The sequence below is a fragment of the Mizuhopecten yessoensis genome, unplaced genomic scaffold (assembly GCF_002113885.1).
Source record: "Mizuhopecten yessoensis strain PY_sf001 unplaced genomic scaffold, ASM211388v2 scaffold1407, whole genome shotgun sequence".
In the NCBI taxonomy this organism is placed as follows: Eukaryota; Metazoa; Mollusca; class Bivalvia; order Pectinida; family Pectinidae; genus Mizuhopecten; species Mizuhopecten yessoensis.
Genome location: NW_018404031.1, coordinates 565,689 through 591,713, shown reverse-complemented (window position 1 = coordinate 591,713; position 26,025 = coordinate 565,689). Strand labels below are relative to the sequence as shown.

The following is a 26,025-nucleotide window of genomic DNA, read 5'->3' as shown; positions in this document are numbered from 1 at the left end:
ACATAAATCTTCACTTGACACCATCTCATCTTACAAGGGTTCTGTCAAATACACTCTCAATTACAATGTTATCGTACAGGAACGACATTTACCACTTTAGATGTTGTTTAAGTTTTAAGGAAAAGTCAATGATTAAAATGTAAGAAAATTACCCACAATTGAATTTCTGAAGATTTCGCAGCTAGTCACAATGTAGGTGTAATTGAACCTTCTGTTCGTGCAATTGGTATAACAACCGACAAACCTGTACTACAATTCAAGGAATGTTTACCAAAGTTTCAAGTCAATAAAATGTCAGCAATTAGTTGAGCACATTTGAAAAGTTTCTTTTTCTACTTCATAAGTAATTTTAATCAGGAAACGGTAGAAGTCATATATAAACGTGTATAAACTTTAGTTGAAGTATGATCAGAGTAAAAAATAGATTTTCCTGTCACAATAGATCTAATATGATTCATACAGGAAACTAAAGGTACATTGTACCCTGGTATACATAACATTAACACTATAAGCTTATATCCATTTTCATAAAAATAATACCAGCTGTTAGTCGCACAGTTCAAGTCTGTATTTCTGTAATGTTGTATTACTATATTACCTGATAAAAACATAAATATTTTTGTCATTTCGCAACAAGTGACAATGTATAATGAATAGAAATATTTTCCCGGCCAACCTTTCAAATAAGCATTTGGATATTACTGTACTAGAATCTCTGAAGGCATAATGGTGGAAAGGAAACCACTTGCACTATGATAATGCAGTAGCTATTTATATACACAAGTATAGACTGCATTTATAATTTTTGTTCACATCAAAGTGTGTAAAAGAAATCCTCCAATGTATAACAGAGTATTATTCCATATCTCTATTTACAAAATAATCTAAAACCAGTCTTATCAAATCTAAACTAACTGTTTTGGATATTTTTATGGTAGGATATATATAAGTTAAGTTAAATTCCAGTACATGATTTGAACAATCGATTTCCTCACCGGACTCAAAATCATTTGTATAGTACATAATAACACTAATGATGTAAACAAAATGTACAATGTAATATAGACGGTTTCATATAGACAGATATATGTTCCGTTAAATTTTGATTAAAGTTCATATTAAAAGTTCGGCTGGATGTAATTATTGATCAAGTCTTGGTTTATATGCCGATGCAATGTACCTTATTAAAACAGTCATTGATATGTCAATGAAAAACCCTGCTAAAATACAAATTTAAAAAATGATAACCAGGAGGCTTATAAGCCATCGATAACTGTTCATGGAATACTGGCTAATATTGCAAATTAATTATAGGAACCAGTGTTAATTTGGACAAGTGTGTTGCAAATATATATACTTGTAATTAACAGATTAAGCACATGTGCAAGTGGTACATTGCCTGATTTCTTACTTAAGACTTTGTCTTTTACTGAAGTCAGCTTTCAAAGATAAATGTGGTCAAATCTCTGTATACTCAGTATAGCAACATGTAAAACAGCAAATGTATTGTTGCGTTTTCTAGTGTATAAGCCGAAAGCTTTTGAATAGCGGTTAGTAAATTCTTACCAGCTGTGTTATCCAATACTCCAACTCCTTCAATTCCAAACATTTGATTTTCACCATCAACATTTTGTTCGTTATCCTTCTGGTCTGCCTTTAAGTTTTTCTTACTATTTTTCTTTTTCTTTTTTGGGTTAGCGGTAGCCGGATTCACGTTTTTCTTCTGCATTTTTTCATTGTACGCAGATAACTTCTTCTGCGTTGATTTTGACACTGATTTAATATCCATTCTTAAGCCTTGTAAAACGCATATAACCCAACTTCACCAGCATGATATTAGCTGAAGATTCCATATCATTCTATAACACTCATTTCACACCATGCTGGAGCCTGCTGGTTGTTGACATAGCCGAACAACTGCCGACATGTAAACTAGTGGTCCGCGTTATAACGACAATGTAGTTCTAGTTATATATCGTATTCATCACAGAAAACGATTCTGATTTCATTCATTGTATTCAAGTCAATGTTTCAATCCGTTCTCATCCGAAAACTTATTCATAACACTGTGTTACATGATTTTTGATTTGATGTTAACAAACCGGAAGTACATGCGGAGGAATCTAACGTTTCTAAGTGTTGACGGATCGACTTCCGCCAAAATGACAACTCAGACTGATAATGAAGCGGTAAAATCAAACGACCCACATGACATCAATTTCAACACTGAACAATTTCAACTCATTGACGACGATGACGACGAATTGCTGTCACATTATATTTCAAAAAGTAAATTCATCCTTTTTTTCGTAACTAGTACTCGCTGTTACACCATATTTTCGTCAAGAGGGAGTGGGCGTGGTCAAATGCAGGTCCAGCTCAGTCAGCTAAATGTCGAGTTAGGCCACAGGGGTTCGTTACAAATGTCTGTTTATGTGTGTTGTGACCCTTATCAGTATATCATATGTGTTTTTCAGAGATTTGTAACGAACCCATGTGGTTAGGCCTAGTGCACAGGGACCATAGAAAATCGGAAAGTTTAGACTCAGTCAACCGAATAATGATACAAGGAGTTTAATTTATATCAGCACTTATTTTTTGTACAAATGCTCCACCATCTCACCCCAAATGATGGTATTTATTTAAATATGCATTTTCACCACTGACAGTTGATATTTTTCTGCTGTGACAACTCACTCTTTTGTCATTTCACACTTAATCGATCAATCAAATAGCAGGGTTGAGTGTAGAATAAATAACAAACCATGTGTAATGTCAATTTTGACATTACAAGCTAGACCTGAAAGTTTCTCCCCCTAATTACTGTAAACTCACATACAGTCGAATTCCTTGTCTTACTTTATTTATTAGTGGATAATTGAATATATGGTATTGGACTTTTTGATAATTATAAGGTTCACATATATCCATGACTTCATAAAGTAAGTGTAAAAACAAAACATTCAACACTTCTTGTACACACTCGTGAAAATATCAAAATACATGTATTCACCTGACTCATGATTGAAATATATAGTCTCATCATATGTAATATTTCTGAATTACTTTAGTCCATGATGTTAGAGAACACATATTTTACCGTTCATCTCTGTTGATACAGACAACAAGATGTTGAGATGATAAATGTATTTTACCAGTTTAAGGATCCCAGTACCACTGCCAAACACTGTAATGATAATAATAATTTGAGGTTCTTATGTACCGCATTATCACAACCTTATTCGTAGGTCGTCTCAAAGTGGTTCACAAATTATTATCTGTGGTCATTGGGCCTTTGCAACCATCAAATATCTTTCTCAACTACCAGCAGGGGAGCATAAAACCGGTGCTGCCATTTCGGCGCTCACAGCTAGCATTCAACAATTCTAGCACTGCCCAACCACATACTCATTTACAGCTGAGTAGAATGGAACAAGCGAAGTAAAGTATCTTGCTCAAATATACAATACAGTGACTTGACGCGACGCGAACCCGCAACCCTTCAGTCACAAGCCCGGCATCCTACCACTACTACCATGCCTCCTGTAGCTAAATGTTGGAAAGTTTTTTTCTGGCATGACTATAGCTTTAAAAAAATATTTCTGAAAAAAATCATACCTTGTTAGACTCTCATGAGAAATAATAAATATGAAATAAACAAAACATAATCAACAGAAAATTTCTGAGTGGAAAAAAGATCATCAGGGCTAGACTGGTGTTCCAATACTGGACTTTGGATTGTTATACTATCGCTTTAACCAACTGAGCTACCCAGGTCAACACAATTGTCCTGGCCCAACTGTGCTGTAGTTTTATTATATATCCAAACAGAGGTTAAAAAAGTATGGTGGGACAGGGATCCTTAAGTGCCTTAGTTTTATATTTGTTGCAATAATACTAAATTGTTTATTTTTAGTTGAAGAAATCACAGAAAAATGTATATCAGCCATCAATACAGTTGGTACAAGTGAGGATGCTGGATTGGCTGTCACCAATGCTGGGTTGGTATCGAGTCATTCAGCTACCAGCTCAAGTTCTACATGCTGTAAATCGAGATCTGAAGCAGAGTCTACAAGCCCCTTGATCAAAGGAGAAAATAGATGCTCCACCAATCCTCCGAGCAGTATTGACCATTCCAACAAAAAGACGGCTGGTCGTCCGGGCAGCAAAGATTCAACTGACACAGCATGTAAGCAGGTCAGTTCTGACCAAACAGGTATGGCAAGTTCCAAGGTGGGACAGACCGACAAAACAGACACATCCAGTTCTGTGGTCAGTACTAACAAAACAGAAAGACCCCGGGTCATTATTGACCAGACAGGCAGCATCAGTCCGTTGGAAGACTTCCGGCCAGGCTACCTGTGGGTGTCAGACCTCACCAAGCAACATTGGTGTGAACAGCAACTGTTGTACAGCTTCACGGTCCCTGGCGTGCTAGTGGAGGACCCCGTCATGACAAAGGGCTCCAACCTTCACCTTCAAAGAGGTATATATATATACACCGTAAACATTTCAAAATGTATCAATTCAAATTTAGCATAATCTCAATTCTATGAAAAATCTTGTTGGACAATAATAAAGTATAGACATTTTACTTGTTTTATTGATTTAATTGTAATATACAGAAATTGAAATGGATTTACATATTTGTATTAATACATAAAAAAAAAATGATCTCTTCACAGATGGGAGTATTACAAAATATATGTGTTGTTTATCATTAATCATAGATTACCGGTAAGTGTGATTTTTCTTTTGTTCTGCAGAGAATTACTTACCTAAGATATTTAAGTAGCAAATTATATTCAGTGGAAGTTTTTAATAATTCAATTAGTAGAAATACAACATCAACCTGGTATTTTGAGAATTAGAACTTGCAGAAACCTCAAACCTATAAATACATATGTTCTTCCAATTAGTAACAATGTCTATGATGCTACAGTAACTGTCTTTGAATTGATGGTCATGTTGCCTTATGTTAATTTATCATATTAAAATACATTATGACTTTTTTTATGTCATGCTACCATAAGTATTTGATTTTTCTGAAAACTGATTGTTTGTTTTTTAGAGCTGGCAGTTCATGATGTTGTCAAAGTAGACATCACATCTAGTGAAGATATATGGGCTGTGAAGATGCTGAACCTTCTAAACTCTGTGCAGGCATTCCTCAATGGATCGCCATTAGCAAGAGAGGTCCCCATATTTGGAGCTCCTTTTCAGGAAGATGTTTTTGTGGTAGGACTAATTGATGAGCTTCGATTTGACCTAGAAACCTATGCTATCGGCTTGTCAGAACTAAAAACTAGACTTTCAAGGACTAAACCTTCAAAGTCTCAGGAAAAACAGCACAGATTACAGGTCATGTTGTACAGGAAACTGTTTGACGATCTCGTTAAAGGAAATGTTACGAAGGATGTTATAGCTCGCCATCTACGACTTAAGTTGACAAAAGAGTTAGGGGAGGGTGTCCAAGGAGAACTTGGTAAGTCAGGATTGTCGTGTAAGACACTTGATTCTTTACTGGATGTTGTGTTTGGAAGGATGGCAGCAGTCACATGTATTGTTGAAACTAGTGTTGAATATGTCCACCAGGAGTCAGGGCAATCATTTCTTCATCAGGATGTTGTGTACGACGAAGAGGAACTGAAGAAGCTGTATCGTCATTACTTGGGATTCTGGCGGGGACAGAGGGCAGTAGAGGGGGTTGACATTGAGGATGCGTGGAAGTGTCAACGCTGTGACTACAAGTCCGTCTGTGAATGGAGGGAAGTAAAAGCAGCTGAATGTGCCAGAAAGAACAAATTAGGTAGAAGGTAGCTGACCTTGCCTCAGAAATATGTTGATTGATCTAAAATGCATATACTACCCAGGACTGTGATGATGTCTTTGCAAACACTTTGTTAGCTCACCTGGTATTTCACGTAAAAATATAGGGCCTGAGAGTAAAGATTGTTTTATCATATATAAAAAAAAAACCCACACAAATCTTGAATTTTTGGCCAGTATATTGACCTTTTGATTTTTACGCTTACAGAATCTCGCATCTGTGCATTTATTACATTTGGAGTCGGTTGGCAGTCATTGTCGGATACCTAGGGTCAATTGCAGCACACCGATCGTTAAATAAGCGGTTTGCAATGTACTTTCAGTAATGTTTGGCAGTCAAATCTCAAACCAAACCTGGTATTAGTGCACCTGTCTTCACTTTGCCATCATAGTACAAGTAATCAAGGTTGATATACAAACAGGGGTGTAAATTGTCACTAGCCGGACAGTTTTATGTCAGAGCTGGTTAAAATATTCAGTATTTACTATGCAAATATAAGTTGGCAATATTATTTGTCAAAATCTGCATGTGGGCTACCTCTCTAAGTATGAAAGGATAGTGTAAGGATGCCCATTTGGGCCTTCAGTTCCCAGTTTCTCAAAGGTTGGTTACATATAACCAGTGGTTGGTGAACAATTCTAATTGTTACCAATAAGAAGCAAGGGCTTTCAAAAAATAATGAAATCTTCAAAACACATCAATCTGGCTTGTCTCCACCGAACTAGCATTGAAATGATATCAGATGTTCTTGATTTTGTTATATTAATATTTCAAAATTTTCCCTAATCACTGGCTTACTCTAATCAACCTTTGAGCAACCCGGGCTGGGTGGTTATCACCAGCAACCATATTTATGATTCTGGTCCCCCACTTTAGCCCCTCATATACTAGAATGGTCACCAAGCTGATCTTAATTTCATGTCATTTCATAAGGGTAACCCCAAGGTATGTATACATGCATAAAATAAAACTTATTGGTGATAGCCACCAGGAGGCCCATATTTCTTTTAACTCTTCTGATACAATGTACCAGACTAGTAAATTTATAACAAGCTACTGCTATTTTTGCAACAATTAATTTTTAATTATGTATTTTATTACAACAGTACTGTAAGTCTAAACATCAACTTTGCAATAAAACTTGAAAAATTTGATTAAAACAGGGGTGTACATATGATTATTGCATTGGTGTCAGTCCCGGCGTGCTAGTGAAGGACCTCGTCATGACGAAGGGCTCTGACCTTCAGAGAGGTATATATATGCTTGGGTAGTAAACTTACAAAAAGTACAACTACAGAGGGAGTCACTTACTCATAACACACTTTGAAATATGTCAAAATTCAATTAAATTGCAATCATTTATGTATGGCTGGGGACTTCTGATCTTACTAAAAAGGAGGGAGAAATCATAAAAATCTCTGGGTTTTTGGCAATGAGGTGTCTCATGACATTGTGATTCATAAGTACACCCGAGCCAAGTATTCTGTCTCTACTCTACACAATACATCTCCAGAACACACACAGGCATACACACACAGGGAGATATTAGCCAGGTGGCATAGGACTAGTAGTTAGCGCCTGATAAGGCAGCTCCTGCGACTTGCTCAATATTGTATTGATTAATATATATATATGTTAATTGTATTGACTGTATAAAATTGTATATCTATATATACTGTAAAGCGCTTTAGAGTGGCTTATGTTAGCTAGATAGGGCGCTATATCAAATGTTGTATATTATTATTATTATTATTATTACTCTTCCAAGTAGGAAGAAATACCACTGATTTCAGTGGTTGATTAGAATACAAAGAAGAGTCGTCTAAAGAATGAATTTGCAGTTCAAGATTGCAAGATGAACTGTCAAGTTACCGTCCTGAAACTGAGGGACTTGATAATTTGTTACAACTATATTTGGACCCTAACTATGGTGTTCAGAGTAATTTTACACGTTTTAGGGGTTATGATCAACATTGGGGGTGGCATTTTTACCGAAAGTTTTGTCTTAACCCATGAAATTTCTCAAATTACTTAAGCACATTAGTTTAGGTCCAAATATAGCTGTAACACATTCTCAAGTCCCTGTGTCCTGAACTAGGAAATCAGTTATCAAAAATTTCAATAAAAACTTATTATTATTTTTCAAACTCTATTCAAATTGTGTGGTGTAAATTATAGACATATCTGGTGTAGGAAATATTTCCATGGCAATGACATATCAAGCAACATTAGAAACGTATAAGTTTTACACATTTTGAAAATGGTTCGTCTAATCAATATATTTTTCCCATCAAATGGTAGCTGGCTGTCTTTGTGGCTAGACTTAAATCAAATACAGGAACTCGGGGAGATACAACACAAGTGCACCTAAACCTGATTTACTGGATATCTTTGAAGAATCATTTTGAGATCTACTTCAAACAAAATTTATTGAAATGTTTATTTGCAGGTAGATTTTATTTTTTACTGTGTTTCTCATTTGAACAGTGTACAAGTACTTGAAGTTGGATATATATACGATATATTACATGTTTAGATACCTGCAATGTACATTTTACTTTATTTACATTCCACTCAGGTAGATCTGCATTGGTCCTCTCACTAGTAACATACATGTGTTGAGTTTGTTATTGCATTATAGATGTACATACAGTGTACATTAATTTGTCTGCCTTTATTATCTCATATTTATGGCGGAATAAAAATAAAAATGTGTTATCATTGTGCATTAATCATTTTATGAAATATCAACATTTATGACAGAATTCAGACATGATAAATCACACCTGACCCAGTCTGGGTCTCTGGAACACTTTTGTAGATCATAACTAACTGTATATTCTCCAGAAAAGCCTAGAAAAAGAATAATAACTAGAGACGAGAAGGAGATTTATGATCAATTTCTTCTAACCAGTCCAATAAATCTTACAGAAAGGTTATCCCTACCAGGTCTCTAAATCTTACAGAATGGTTATCCCTACCAGGTCTCTAAATCTTACAGAATGGTTATCCCTGCCAAGTGTCTAAATCTTACAGAAAGGTTATCCCTGCCATGTCTCTAAATCTTACAGAAAGGTTATCGCTACCAGGTCTCTAAATCTTACAGAAAGGTTATCCCTGCCGAGTCTCTAAATCTTACAGAAAGGTTATCGCTACCAGGTCTCTAAATCTTACAGAATAGTTATCCCTGCCAGGTGTCTAAATCTTACGGAAAGTTTATCCCTGCCAAGTCTCTAAATCTTACAGACAGGTTATCCCTGCCGAGTCTCTAAATCTTACAGACAGGTTATCTCTACCAGGTCTCTAAATCTTACAGAAAGGTTATCCCTGCCAAGTCTCTAAATTTTACAGAAAGGTTATCCCTGCCAAGTCTCTAAATCTTACAGAAAGTTTATCCCTGCCAAGTGTCTAAATCTTACAGACAGGTTATCTCTACCAGGTATCTGAATCTTACAGAACAGTTATCCCTGCCGAGTCTCTAAATCTTACAGAATGGTTATCTCTACCAGGTCTCTAAATCTTACAGAAAGGTTATCCCTGCCAAGTCTCTAAATCTTACAGACAGGTTATCCCTGCCAAATCTCTAAATCTTACAGACAGATTATCTCTACCATGTCTCTGAATCTTACAGAAAGGTTATCCCTGCCAAATCTCTAAATCTTACAGAAAGGTTATCCCTGTCAAGTCTCTAAATCTTACAGAATGGTTATCCCTGCCAAGTCTCTAAATCTTACAGAAAGGTTATCCCTGCCAAGTCTCTAAATCTTTTAGAATGGTTATCTCTACAAGGTCTCTTTATCTTACAGGAAGGTTATTCCAGTAAGGTCTCTGAATCTTACAGAAATATTATCCTTCTCAGGTCTCTAAATCTTACAGAAATATTATCCTTCTCAGATCTCTGAATGTTACCGAGAATTTATGCCTATAATTTGTTGATGGATTATGAACAATTCTTAAAAAAAGTTCAAACATTAATCACTCTTTGATTTTGAACAAATATTATGACTTATTCATTTTTTTTTTCATTGGCAAGAATGAATTGTTTTTATTGTTATTAAACATCAACAATATGATGTCACATATATAATCTAATAAAGTTCATGTTTGGCACTGACAAGCTGTTAAGGGGTACGATTTTAATTAGACTGATATAAGTTTTTCTCCTGCTCCACATTTTTACTTTTGATCAACCTATTACCTGTACATTGAATAATTCCTTAGATGTATTTTAAAGCAGCTTAAATCTTCATATCTACTCAGTAATAACTATATTCCCAATTTGAATCTACATTTTCTATTTTACAATAGAGAAATGGTCAAACATGACAAAATGGAATTATCGATTGCCGATCCATGCTATGATATAGATGTAGCAATTTACCCAACAACTATAATGAAGATCTATATTTGTTCAATACGAAATATGACAGATCCCCTAATCATCCATTGGTAAGGTAATTTTATCTATGTCCCTCTGTGATAGACGGCCACGGCTCTGACAGGGATTGATCTAAAGACTCCAGGTGATGTGTCAACACACAGATCCACTTGTGAGAAGTGGTAAATACGTACTGGAGTATTGATTATGCTACGTTTGAGTCGTTCAGTGTTAGAGACAGTTATCAGCTGAAGTTCTTAGGGTGGAGAGGTACGGTATGTACTGGGGTAGTGATAGTAAGTATGTGGCATGGGATAGGAGCGTTTGGTGATGTCCCGTTTGGTATTTGAGTGCGTAACTAGACTACTGCACACATGTGAGCGCCCTTTTTTATCTGAGTTAGGCCTATATGTGACTAAATAATGGGAGCTGCGCGTCTTCAGAAAGCCATACAATGTTACCTCTTAATATAAGCTTGCAAAACTGAAGTGCAACCGTTATAATTTCTTATGTCCGGCTGTAAACAAGGCCTACGGGAGACCACAGGGACCTTGGAATTGGTTACAGCTACATTTGGACCTAAATTAAGGTTATCGGAGTATTTTTAAATGTTTCAGGGGGTTATATCAACTTTCGGTAAAACTGCCGGCCCAGCTATGTCCAAATATAGCTGTAACAATCAGATCCATGTGGCGCTAAGACCAAGTTGGGTTCTGCTGCACTAGTATACAGTGAATACGTTACTGTGTTAATAACAAATTATTCTGTGATCCCATTTCCCTTGTTTCACGGCAAGTCGGAATACTTCACATTGCAATTCACAGCAAACCCTCTTAATTGGTGTTTTATCTCTGGCCCTGAAAAATGCCAAGGCCATTGATATAGTATAGTTGTCGTCGTTCCTATACCAGATACTACAACATTGAATAAAAGGTTTCCTACAAGGAACTGGAAATTACGAACACCTTGATCATTGATCTGATAGATCCTCTCACCTTGAAATCGTGAAAAGCCACTGACAACGTCTCATAAACACGCACATAAAAATCTGAGGTATTCAGTACAGTTGGCCTATATAGCTAGCAATGTGCACAGGTGTCTAAAACAACTAACAATTTCCTCCTTATTATTTCTCTGCCCCATCGAATTTTTTTACGGACATTTTTTTAAAAGGAATATTGTCCATTATTTCTGGCTGTGTCCACGGTGGATATTCAGTGGTCACGCTATTCAATGAAAGCGGATTTTCAATGCGAAATACAAAGAATTACAGAAAACCAGCCGGGAATTTTATTTTATTTCAAATTGAGCGGTATTTCAATGTATCGGAGTTTAATGAAAGTGGAATATATAATGGAGATAATAGGTAGAGTTATAACATTTAAGAAAAGATCTCTTGGCAAATCTAATATTAGCAAACCTTTATTCCAGACATTTTAACGCAACACCCAAAGCGACTACGTCTCTTTCTCATGATAACCTATAAGACCAGCGTAGTAGGCTCCCTTGTTTACATGATATGTGTCTTGTTTAAATAAGAATTAACTTTATAAGTTTGCATTTGTTCATCTAGCGACAGCAGGGGAAATTGTTGATATATAATCATCCGATATCGAGACGTTACTGGGAAATGTGCATCTAATTAACTTAAATGCTTAATGGAAAAAAATGGAAAACACGTAAATTGACGAAAACTATTTTTTGGGGGTATATTTTCATCTTTTTTCCCCCTAAAAATCCGCAATCTATCTGAATGCTTAGATTATTTTATAAAATCTCTTCTACGTAGTTGCCTAACCATTATATGACTATTTCAACGAACTCTGCCGGCGAAAGGATGGAGCCTCCTTCACCGGTCGTCTGTTACCCGGTATAACCATGGGCCAGTTACCTCCCCTGTTGCACTGTGATCACTATAGGTTATACGACTCGAGGCAGACTTATGAATTGATTAGTCACAGATTACTACTAATTACTAAGCCTCCATCAAGTTGTCAGAATTCCTGTTAATGAAACACTTCATTAGGAGGAAGACGTTGAAACCGTGTTTCTGTCAGCCTCCTGACCGAGACATGTTGACAGACATTGACTCACCATACGTCTTTTCATCTAAAAGTTGATGTTAGGACGGGTGTGAATCTCGACCCATTTACGAAAAGTCACAATAGCTTGGGTCTATAGTTGTACATGTAGGTTCATAAGATATTGGAACTTACATCCTGGGTTTGGTAATACTTATATTAAAATCATTGGTCAAGTTTTTCCAGTGGAAGAAAGTCTGCTTGATGATTTACGCTTATGTGATTTTTATCAGAAATGCGTTAAAACCTATTTGTTTCCGATGTATCTTTGAACACTGTTTTCTTTGCACTAACCATTGGGTTCCTATCGCTTAGGAACGAAAAAAAAGTATAACCAATACACCTCATATATAAGAATATATGAAGTCATGAGTATTTTTTTATTTAATTTCATATATTCATTTACCTATTTTCTAATATGTACTAACACAGGCCCCTGTATACTATACTTCCCAGCTAAGGCATCCGCTAAAAAATATTTGATCAGTATATTATAAACGTCTCTGGTTTAGCCAACTTTGTACTCGCACGTTTTAAATCATGCATTGAGCACTGCACTGTTTATTTCTCGGGCCGATTAGAGGCGGATCTTAATGGGTCCGCTTTTCTCTTCTTCTTTTTTTTATAGCATCTTCATATTTGCATCACTTTATACTGTGACCTGGTTCCGGAGCCTTCATCAGAAAATGTTACAGGGTCTGGATCCATTACGAGACGGATTCTTGCACCTTTGTTCAGCGAGCCGTGTCAGGTAATTATAAACCGATAACATCTTCAGCAACTCGTTCAGGAATGGAATTGTACCGTGTGAACGTCACGGCCGGTGAACATCGGAGTAACAAGTACAATTATTGCTAGGAGCTCTTTCAATTAACGGTATGTCCCTTTAATATCACTTATCTATCGTCTACATTATATTTTACACAAAAAAGTTATATAAAGCAATATGATGATGGTAAGCGGAATAATTATAAATGTCGATTTTATTACCCCAAATTAGTTTCCACATTTTTTTCCGATAGTTATAGATAATGAAGCATGACCAATGTTTTGCACCAGACTCAACGAGTCAGCGAGACACGTGTGGATGTGTCATCTCGTTAAAACTGGGATCCCCTAGATATTGATATTTTGGAATTTATATTACATTTCGTAAAATATTAGTTGATACTAAATTATGATATTTACAAAATGGACCCTGGAATCTTCTGTATATCTGTATCCATTATCAAAGCGTTACACCTCTGGATTAAAACAAATGCTCCACACATCAGTTGTTTGAACTCATTTTGAATTCATATGATCTATTTGGTACCCAATAAAGATAAAACGATCATAAATTTGAAGTATAAAGGAGGGCAACTTCAGCTTGATTCTATACCATGGAAGGCCGGTACGGAATGCCAAATGCGCAATGCTTATTTTCACATGCCAAATTCTTAATGCTAATTGCTAAATGGGTAATGCGAAATTCTAATGTCTAATCTAAAATGTCGAATTCTCTGATGTATTTTGAATGTCAAGAGAGATACACTTATATATATATTAAGTAGAAAACATTAAATTATTGTCCTGTGCTGTGTCTTGACAAAATATATCATAAGTAAGTAGTTCAGCTAGTCAAATGCCAAATGCGCAATGCTTACTTTCATATGCCAAATTCTTAAATGCTAATTGCTAAATGGGTAATGCGAAATTATAATGTCTTATCTAAAACGTCGAATTATCTGATGTATTTTGAATGTCAAGAGATATACCCTTATATATATATATTAAGTAGAAACAATACATTATTGCCCTATGCTGTGTCTTGACAAAATATATAACAAGTAGTTCAGCTAGTCCCATTCTCACTTATCTTTATAAACATGACGATTTTAATGCGGAAAGTTTATTGTCAATTGCTAAATGCGTTTAATGTCAACTGCGCAATACCGATTGCGAAATACAAAATGGCAAATGTGTAGTGCCGATTGCAACGGCACAGCTGAAATCCTCATTTCAAGGAAAGGAGAAAAGGGGGTTAGTTGATCTATCTTTTTTCATGGAACAGCCGAAGGGAAACTATTCATCGTTTCTAGTCAATGCATAAATCTCGCTTGGCGATTACAATCCGAATTTGACATACATGCATTAGCTTTAAATTTTACATTATCTGCATTAAGCATTTGGCATATAATAATACGTATTTCGTATTCTACATTTTGTATTGCGTACTGGTCTTCCATACTAAACTGAAAGTCAGACATAACAAGTTTAACGGACAAATACGCATAAAAGGTACAGATTTGTACGCAAAAGATATACAGACAGATACGCAACTTATATACAGACAGACACACAAGATACGTACTGACATACACACAACAGACACACAGATTATAAATAACGAAAACACACGCAGCAACTGACTTACAAACAGATACCCACCAACTGACTTACAAACAGATACCCACCAACTGACTTACAAACAGATACACAACAACCGACGTACATACAGATACACAACAACCGACGTACAGACAGATACGCACCAACTGACGTACAGACAGAAATATAACAACTGACGTACAGACGGATACACAACAACCGGCGTACAGACAGATACAGAACAACCGACGTACAGACATGTACATGTACCCAACAACTGACTTACAAACAGATACACAACAACCGACGTACAGACGGATACAGAACAACCGACGTACAGACATGTACATGTACCCAACAACTGACTTACAAACAGATACACAACAACCGACGTACAGACAGATACACAACAACTGACGTACAGACAGATACACAACAACAACCGACGTACAGACATGTACATAACAACAGACGTACAGACAGATACACAACAACTGACTTACAGACATGTACATAACAACAGACATACAGACGGATACACAACAACTGACTTACAGACAGATACACAACAACTGACTTACAGACAGATACACACAAACTGACTTACAGACAGATACACAACAACTGACGTACAGACAGATACACAACAACCGACGTACAGACAGATACACAACAACTGACTTACAGACGTACAGACAGATACACAACAACTGGCGTACAGACAGATAAACAACAACCGACGTACAGACAGATACACAACAACTGACTTACAGACGTACAGACATGTACATGTACCCAACAACTGACTTACAAACAGATACCCACCAACCGACGTACAGACAGATACACAACAACTGACGTACAGACAGATACACAGCAACTGACGTACAGACAGATACACAACAACAACTGACGTACAAACACATACACAACAACTGACGAACAGACAGATACACAACAACTGACGTACAAACAGATACACAACAACCGACGTACAGACAGATACCCACCAACTGACTTAAAGACAGATACACAACAACTGACTTACAGACATGTACATAACAACAGACGTACAGACAGATACACAACAACTGACTTACAAACAGATACCCACCAACTGACTTACAAACAGATACACAACAACCGACGTACAGACAGATACACAGCAACTGACTTACAAACAGATACCCACCAACCGACGTACAGACAGATACACAACAACTGACGTACAGACAGATACACAACAACTGACGTACAGACAGATACACAACAACAACTGACGTACAAACACATACACAACAACTGACGAACAGACAGATACACAACAACTGACGTACAAACAGATACACAACAACCGACGTACAGACAGATACCCACCAACTGACTTAAAGACAGATACACAACAACTGACTTACAGACATGTACATAACAACAGACGTACAGACAGATACACAACAACTGACTTACAAACAGATACCCACCAACTGACTTACAAACAGATACACAACAACCGACGTACAGACAGATACACAGCAACTGACTTACAAACAGATACCTAACAACTGACTTACAGACAGATACACAATAACTGACTTACAAACAGATACACAACAACCGACGTACAGACAGATACACAACAACTGACGTACAGACGGATACACAACAACTGACTTACAGACATGTACATAACAACAGACGTACAGACAGATACACAACAACTGACTTACAAACAGATACACACCAACCGACGTACAGACAGATACACAACAACTGACGTACAGACGGATACACAACAACTGACTTACAGACAGATACACAACAACTGACTTACAGACAGATACACAACAACTGACTTACAGACAGATACACAACAACTGACTTACAGACAGATACACAACAACTGACTTACAGACAGATACACAACAACTGACTTACAGACAGATACACAACAACTGACTTACAGACAGATACACAACAACTGACTTACAGACAGATACACAACAACTGACTTACAGACAGATACACAACAACTGACTTACAGACAGATACACAACAACTGACTTACAGACAGATACACAACAACTGACTTACAGACAGATACACAACAACTGACTTACAGACAGATACACAACAACTGACTTACAGACAGATACACAACAACTGACTTACAGACAGATACACAACAACTGACTTACAGACAGATACACAACAACTGACTTACAGACAGATACACAACAACTGACTTACAGACAGATACACAACAACTGACTTACAGACAGATACACAACAACTGACTTACAGACAGATACACAACAACTGACTTACAGACAGATACACAACAACTGACTTACAGACAGATACACAACAACTGACTTACAGACAGATACACAACAACTGACTTACAGACAGATACACAACAACTGACTTACAGACAGATACACAACAACTGACTTACAGACAGATACACAACAACTGACTTACAGACAGATACACAACAACTGACTTACAGACAGATACACAACAACTGACTTACAGACAGATACACAACAACTGACTTACAGACAGATACACAACAACTGACTTACAGACAGATACACAACAACTGACTTACAGACAGATACACAACAACTGACTTACAGACAGATACACAACAACTGACTTACAGACAGATACACAACAACTGACTTACAGACAGATACACAACAACTGACTTACAGACAGATACACAACAACTGACTTACAGACAGATACACAACAACTGACTTACAGACAGATACACAACAACTGACTTACAGACAGATACACAACAACTGACTTACAGACAGATACACAACAACTGACTTACAGACAGATACACAACAACTGACTTACAGACAGATACACAACAACTGACTTACAGACAGATACACAACAACTGACTTACAGACAGATACACAACAACTGACTTACAGACAGATACACAACAACTGACTTACAGACAGATACACAACAACTGACTTACAGACAGATACACAACAACTGACTTACAGACAGATACACAACAACTGACTTACAGACAGATACACAACAACTGACTTACAGACAGATACACAACAACTGACTTACAGACAGATACACAACAACTGACTTACAGACAGATACACAACAACTGACTTACAGACAGATACACAACAACTGACTTACAGACAGATACACAACAACTGACTTACAGACAGATACACAACAACTGACTTACAGACAGATACACAACAACTGACTTACAGACAGATACACAACAACTGACTTACAGACAGATACACAACAACTGACTTACAGACAGATACACAACAACTGACTTACAGACAGATACACAACAACTGACTTACAGACAGATACACAACAACTGACTTACAGACAGATACACAACAACTGACTTACAGACAGATACACAACAACTGACTTACAGACAGATACACAACAACTGACTTACAGACAGATACACAACAACTGACTTACAGACAGATACACAACAACTGACTTACAGACAGATACACAACAACTGACTTACAGACAGATACACAACAACTGACTTACAGACAGATACACAACAACTGACTTACAGACAGATACACAACAACTGACTTACAGACAGATACACAACAACTGACTTACAGACGGATACACAACAACTGACTTACAGACAGATACACAACAACTGACTTACAGACAGATACACAACAACTGACTTACAGACAGATACACAACAACTGACTTACAGACAGATACACAACAACTGACTTACAGACAGATACACAACAACTGACTTACAGACAGATACACAACAACTGACTTACAGACAGATACACAACAACTGACTTACAGACAGATACACAACAACTGACTTACAGACAGATACACAACAACTGACTTACAGACAGATACACAACAACTGACTTACAGACAGATACACAACAACTGACTTACAGACAGATACACAACAACTGACTTACAGACAGATACACAACAACTGACTTACAGACAGATACACAACAACTGACTTACAGACAGATACACAACAACTGACTTACAGACAGATACACAACAACTGACTTACAGACAGATACACAACAACTGACTTACAGACAGATACACAACAACTGACTTACAGACAGATACACAACAACTGACTTACAGACAGATACACAACAACTGACTTACAGACAGATACACAACAACTGACTTACAGACAGATACACAACAACTGACTTACAGACAGATACACAACAACTGACTTACAGACAGATACACAACAACTGACTTACAGACAGATACACAACAACTGACTTACAGACAGATACACAACAACTGACTTACAGACAGATACACAACAACTGACTTACAGACAGATACACAACAACTGACTTACAGACAGATACACAACAACTGACTTACAGACAGATACACAACAACTGACTTACAGACAGATACACAACAACTGACTTACAGACAGATACACAACAACTGACTTACAGACAGATACACAACAACTGACTTACAGACAGATACACAACAACTGACTTACAGACAGATACACAACAACTGACTTACAGACAGATACACAACAACTGACTTACAGACAGATACACAACAACTGACTTACAGACAGATACACAACAACTGACTTACAGACAGATACACAACAACTGACGTACAGACGGATACATAACAATTGACTTACAGACAGATACACAACAACTGACGTACAAACAGATACACAACAACCGACGTACCGACAGATACACAACAACTGACATACAGATGGAAACACAACAACTGACTTACAGACATGTACATAACAACCGACGTACAGACGGATACACGACAATTGACTTACAGACAGATAAACAACAACTGACTTACAGACGGCTACACAACAACTGCCTTACAGACAGATACACAAGAACTGACGTACAGACGGATACGCAACAACTGACTTACAGACATGTACCTAACAACAGACGTACAGACAGATAAACAACAACTGACGTACAGACGGCTACACAACAACTGCCTTACAGACAGATACATAACCATTGACTTACAGACAGATAAACAACAACTGACGTACAGACGGATATACAACAATTGACTTACAGATACACAACAACAGACGTACAGACAGATCAACTGACATACAGATGGAAACACAATAACTGACTTACAGACATGTACCTAACAACAGACGTACAGACAGATCAACTGACATACAGATGGAAACACAATAACTGACTTACAGACATGTACATCACAACAGACGTACAGACGGACTGACTTACAAACAGATACAACAACCGACGTACAGACAACAACTGACGTACAAAAAGATACACAACAACTCCCTTACAGACAGATACACAAGAACTGACGTACAGACGGATATACAACAATTGACTTACAGATACACAACAACAGAGACAGATACACAACAACTCACTTACCGACAGATACATATCAATTGACTTACAGACAGAGACGTACAGACGGATACACAACAACGGACTTACAGACAGATACACCCAACCTGACGTACAGACGGATACATAACAATTGACTAACAGACAGATACATAACAACTGACTTACAGACAGATATATAACAATTGACTTACAGAAAGATACACAACAACTGACGTACAGTCAGATACACAACATCTGACTTACAGACAGATACGCAACAACTGACGTACAGACGGCTACACAACAACTGCCTTACAGACAGATACACAAAAACTGACTTACAGACAGATATATAACAATTGACTTACAGAAAGATACACAACAACTGACGTATAGACAGATACACAACAACTGTCGTTAAGACAGAAACACAACAACCGAATTACAGACAGATACACACAAACTGACGTACAGACGGATAAACAACAACTGACTTAAAGACGGATACACAACAACTAACTTACAGACAGATACACACAAACTGACGTACAGACGGATAAACAACAACTGACTTAAAGACGGATACACAACAACTAACTTACAGACAGATACACACAAACTGACTAACAGACAGATACATAACAACTGACTTACAGACATGTACATAGCAACAGACGTACAGACGGATACACAACAATTTACTTACAGACAGATACACACAAACTGACGTACAGTCGGATACATAACAATTGACTTACAGACAGATGCACAACAACTGACGTACAAAAAGATACACAACAACCGACGAACCGACAGATACACAACAACTGTCGTTAAGACAGAAACACAACAACCGAATTACAGACAGATACACAACATCTGACTTACAGACAGATACACCCAACCTGACGTACAGACGGATACGGATACACAACAACTGAAATACAGGTGGAAACACAACAACTGACTTACAGAAAGATACACAACAACTGACGGACAGACGGATACACAACAATTTACTTACAGACAGATACACACAAACTGACGTACAGACGGATGCACAACAATTGACTTACAGACAAATACACAACAACTGACGTATAGACAGATACACAACAATCGACGTATAGACAGATACACAACAACTGTCGTTAAGACAGAAACACAACAACCGAATTACAGACAGATACACACAAACTGACGTACAGACGGATACGGATACACAACAACTGAATTACAGACATGTACATAACAACCGACGTACAGACGGATACAGAACAACCGACGTACAGACAACAACTGACGTACAAAAAGATACACAACAACTCCCTTACAGACAGATACACAAAAACTGACTTACAGACAGATATATAACAATTGACTTACAGAAAGATACATAACAATTTACTTACAGACAGATACACAAGAACTGACGTACAGACGGATGCACAACAATTGACTTACAGACAGCTACACAACAACTGACGTACAGACGGATATACAACAATTGACTTACAGATACACAACAACAGACGTACAAACAGATACACAACAACAGAGACAGATACACAACAACTGAACATGCGATGTCGTATTTTCCTAGCATCGGTATATGTCTTCTAAAGTGACTTACAGACAGATACAAAACAACTGACTTACAGACATGTACCTAACAACAGACGTACAGACAGATCAACTGACATACAGATGGAAAAACAACAACTGACTTACAGAGAGATACATAACAATTGACTTCATACATAACAATTGACTGACAGATAGATACACAACAACTGACTTGCAGACAGATACACAACAACTAACTTACAGACAGATACACAAGAACTGACGTACAGACGGATAAACAACAACTGACTTAAAGACGGATACACAACAACTAAATTACAGACAGATACACAACATCTGACTTACAGACAGATACGCAACAACTGACGTACAGACGGATATACAACAATTGACTTACAGATACACAACAACAGAGACAGATACACAACAACTGACGTACAGACGGATACACAACAATTGACTTACAGACAGATACACAACAACTGAATATTCGATGTCGTATTTTCCTAGCATCGGTATATGTCTTCTAAAGTCGATTTAGACTTTTTCACGTACAGATTGATGAATCAATTGTGAACCTTGTCGATATCATCCCTCGATTACCAAACTTCCATCCATCGTTTGGTTTAAATATATTTTATTGCGATATAATTACAAAAGGATTGGGCACAAGTTCCACCCATCCTTGAACATTTGAAAAAAAGTCAAAGGCTAACAAATTCAAGATATCTTTCATGCAGTCCTGATGATGATTCGCTAATTATTGGTGATGCCTTGATGATCTCTTTTTACCTAAAGGGATGTGCCGTATTCAGGTCCAAATAAACGTAACTGCTCCGGCTGATCACACGACATGCATCCCTATTGTACATTATGTAACGAATGGCCATCATTGTAAGAATGACCCATGGTCATCAGACTCTTTGGATATTGGCGGGATACAAGTCTTGCGGAACGGTGCAATTTCGTGAGTTTACGCTATACAGCATGTCTAAATATACTTCTATAACATTACAATAACTAAATATATAATAATCGTTCTTGAAATGTCAATTTTATTATTTTCAGACATTGTGAATTATGAAGAATACATATATATAGTCAATTACAGAGGTAGTCGAAGAGTCCGTTAAAATTAAGTGGATAGAACCGTTGACAATTTCAAAATTGATTGTGAAAAGTCCTCTGCTCATGATCCATTTAAAAAGAAAAACACGAATGCATTCAATATATATTTCATGTCAAGACCTTTGCGACAGAATGAAAACGGGAAATATCTTATACAAGTTAGCCAATAATTGAGAATGTTTTTTGTATATCTCTTTTTTTCTAGATTTTACGACAAGTGTGTGCTGCGTTTTGGTGTAAACAAACGAAACTGCTCCGTCTCATCACAAGACACGCATCCCGACCGTCATTGTTAGAATGACCCAAGGTCATTCAACTCTTTGGATATTGGCAGGATACAAGTTTTGAGAAACGGAGCAATTGTGTGAGTTTACGTTTAACATTATGTCTAAATAGACAGCACTCCATTACAGTGCCTATATCATCGTTCTTCAAAATATCAATTTGTGTATCTCAAGCGTATTCAATAATCGAAAATAAGTTTGAATTCAAATAAAGTGGTCACCAGTGAATCCGCTTAACCTGGTCGTAATTGTTAAAAAATAATTGTGACCTGTCATCTGTTTACTGTCCCGAAAGAGGAGAAGGCTCAGAATTTTGAAACCTGCGTTTTTGATAGGTTAAAGCAAACTCTTTAATAACAAAACCGAGCACATTTTCGGGAGGAAAATGGAAAATAACATCATGCATTTACGCTCAGTATTACTTTCCTTCCGCATTGGTATTGCCTTTTTCTCTTCTCTTCCTGCAAACTACTTTTTGCTTCTTTTAAATTTCGAATAGCCGAAACTTGCCATCATGGCTGTCTTCTGACAAAGAAACGTCTGCAAATGCATGATTACTCATGCGCGATATCCGTGTAATGGGATTGGGGGAAATTGATTAGCTGTGAGAGGTCACGCCACTTTGATTGTCAAGGGGATACATTTCGGGGGCGTGGTTTGAAAAAGATATTGATTGGTTGTGTTCAGTGGCGTAGCATACATGTATAATTACACTAAAATGTTCAAGAATTTTATTTTGATAATATTTTTATTAATTTCTTTTTTTTATGACCAATACGGGACCGTCCGTATCAATCATAAAAAAGGAAAGAAATAAAAAGCATCTTCTTGAACATTTTAGTCTGATAAAACAGTGTACGGGAGACTGCTTCTTGGGCTAAGTAGCCTTTTTCTAACTATGATCCCTCCAATACCCTTCCCCTCCTCCGGCGTTACGCGCCTCGGACGCTCGACCCTCAGTTAGCATACACCCAGAAAAAAGATTTACTACGCCACTGACTGTATCTACAAGATGCATTTTAAAACAATTTATCCGGTCCATATTTACACCGCTGGACAAATATCGTTGTCCCAGGATTGGTTGTTTGTGTTTTACGTCCTATTAGCAGCTATGATCATTTAAAGACGAGCCAGGTTTTGTTGGTTGAGGAAAACTGGAGTAACCGGAAAGAACCCACCGACCTGCGGAAAGTTTTAGCTGGCGACTGCCCACGTAGGCCTCGATACCGCGACCCACTGTGGAAGAATAGTGACGCTTTAACCACTCGGCCACCGCGCAGCCCCAGTTATTCTAAGTCTCTTGGTTATTCAGTAGAAGTCGTTGAACTGTTTGGATACTTTTGACCCATGAGACCTAGAAAGTGGTTAACGATAATCAATTTGACCCATTGATCTTGAAAGTGGATCAAGGTAGCTCATTTCAACAAACTCGATACTCTTTCTACAGACATCTTTTTGCAGGTTACCCTGGGCCTCTTGCTTAATCAGAAGTCGATGGAAGATTTGATTCAGTGACATTGAAAGTTGGTCAAGGTCATTCATTTGAACAAAGTCGATAGCCCTCTATCCCAGTATACAACTAGGTCAATATATTAACTCTGTGCCTGTTGGTTAATCTGGACTTGTCATGAAACCGTTCTCATGCTCAAACTGAGATTCTGTGCTCAAGTCCAAGTTCTTGTTTCAGTGATAAATTAATAAAAACTTCACATTTTCTCGACAATTTGCAATAATTTTGGAGAAAGTTAAAGCCATAACCATTTTTATTTTTTATTCACTGGAACTTTAATTGTGACACATTATTTAGGTGAATTACAAGAAATCCATGCTTGTGCATTGAAATGGTTTCATGAATAGGGACCCGAAAGTCGTTTGGTGAAAAAAATGACGCCAAATATTGGATGAACGGGGAGAAAATTTGACGCCAAACGACTAATGGACGAAGGACGCCACGCCGAGGAGTTAGCTTATGTGTCCTTCTGGATCTGAGGTTTGAGAGAACATATTAGATCTCGATAAAATCTCGATTAATTTATTTCATGACCAATGACTGTAGAGACAGCACACGTGTAATTGATATTGTCAGATATATTTCCTTTGACATGTGCTTCGTTATTAATTCAAGAGTTTGATCGACCTTGACGTAATCATCCTGTAGGTTTTGATTTATTGGGGATTTGTTTTCAATAACCAGCCGAAACAGGAAGTAGTATTACCTGCTGATCGTCACGTGGTACCTCCATAATTTATAGACATGATGACATGGTCTTCGATTATGAAATCTATATCTAATTAATGATTTATTAGAAAATATGCATTTTTATATATGTATATATTATCGTTGTTGATTATGCTTGACCTTCGGGTGTTTTATTTTCTAGACGTGTTATTCTGATGAAAAGTTCGCCGAGGCCTAAGATTGTAACTGTTGTGCTGGCTAGTCGTCCGAGTATCTTCTGACCCTAGTACTATTCTCTTCAGTTCTTCAGCAGATAGTTAGCCCTCCCCTGCATGCCCTAAATCTGGCACGGGGTACGGGGTACAGGGTACGGGGTACATGGTACAGAGTACGGGGTACAGGGTACTAGAACCAGGTACATCCTAAATCTGCATAATTTGAAATATTTGTTATTGGTTTAATGTTTTTTCCATGTCATACCTTTGGTATATTCCTGATATGGTCAGGTATTACTCGGATTTTGGCTTTACCAGTGTATTTAAACTCAGATACCACATCTACCATGTGTGTCTCGAGGACTGTTTTACTGTGAATACACATGTACATACATATTTAATACAAGAATATATGAATATGAAGCTGCAGCAAATACTGAAATTCTTTTCAAATAAACCCAATGAGATACAACTAAATTAAAACAAATTTATACTGCGGTAGATTGTTTGGTTTGGTATTATTTTGTTTAATGTCATA

At 37.1% G+C, this 26,025-nt stretch overlaps 2 protein-coding genes across 2 annotated transcripts in view; one reads left to right on the top strand and one right to left on the bottom strand.

The window, feature by feature from the left end:
- LOC110461972 overlaps positions 1-2,015 on the bottom strand; it is a 28,139-nt gene extending 26,124 nt beyond the window's left edge. Inside the window, exon 1 of the mRNA XM_021515726.1 lies at positions 1,567-2,015. Coding sequence (XP_021371401.1) covers positions 1,567-1,789 — 223 coding nt within the window. The 5' untranslated portion in view covers positions 1,790-2,015. The remainder of the gene's footprint in view (positions 1-1,566) is intronic.
- Positions 2,016-2,153: 138 nt separating this feature from the next.
- Positions 2,154-7,400, top strand: LOC110461962 (exonuclease V-like). Its single transcript, XM_021515716.1, has 3 exons — positions 2,154-2,289; positions 3,917-4,486; positions 5,072-7,400. Exons 1-3 carry the CDS (start codon positions 2,163-2,165, stop codon positions 5,818-5,820), a joined length of 1,446 nt encoding a protein of 481 aa, XP_021371391.1. The 5' UTR covers positions 2,154-2,162; the 3' UTR covers positions 5,821-7,400.
- Positions 7,401-26,025: the final 18,625 nt, after the last annotated feature.

Coding starts and splice junctions, on each gene's coding strand:
- LOC110461962 (XM_021515716.1), top strand. CDS start 2,163: ATGACAACTCAGACTGATAATGAAGCGGTAAAATCAAACGACCCACAT. Junction 2,290..3,916: donor GTCACATTATATTTCAAAAA/GTAAATTCATCC, acceptor GTTTATTTTTAG/TTGAAGAAATCACAGAAAAA. Junction 4,487..5,071: donor CAACCTTCACCTTCAAAGAG/GTATATATATAT, acceptor TTTGTTTTTTAG/AGCTGGCAGTTCATGATGTT.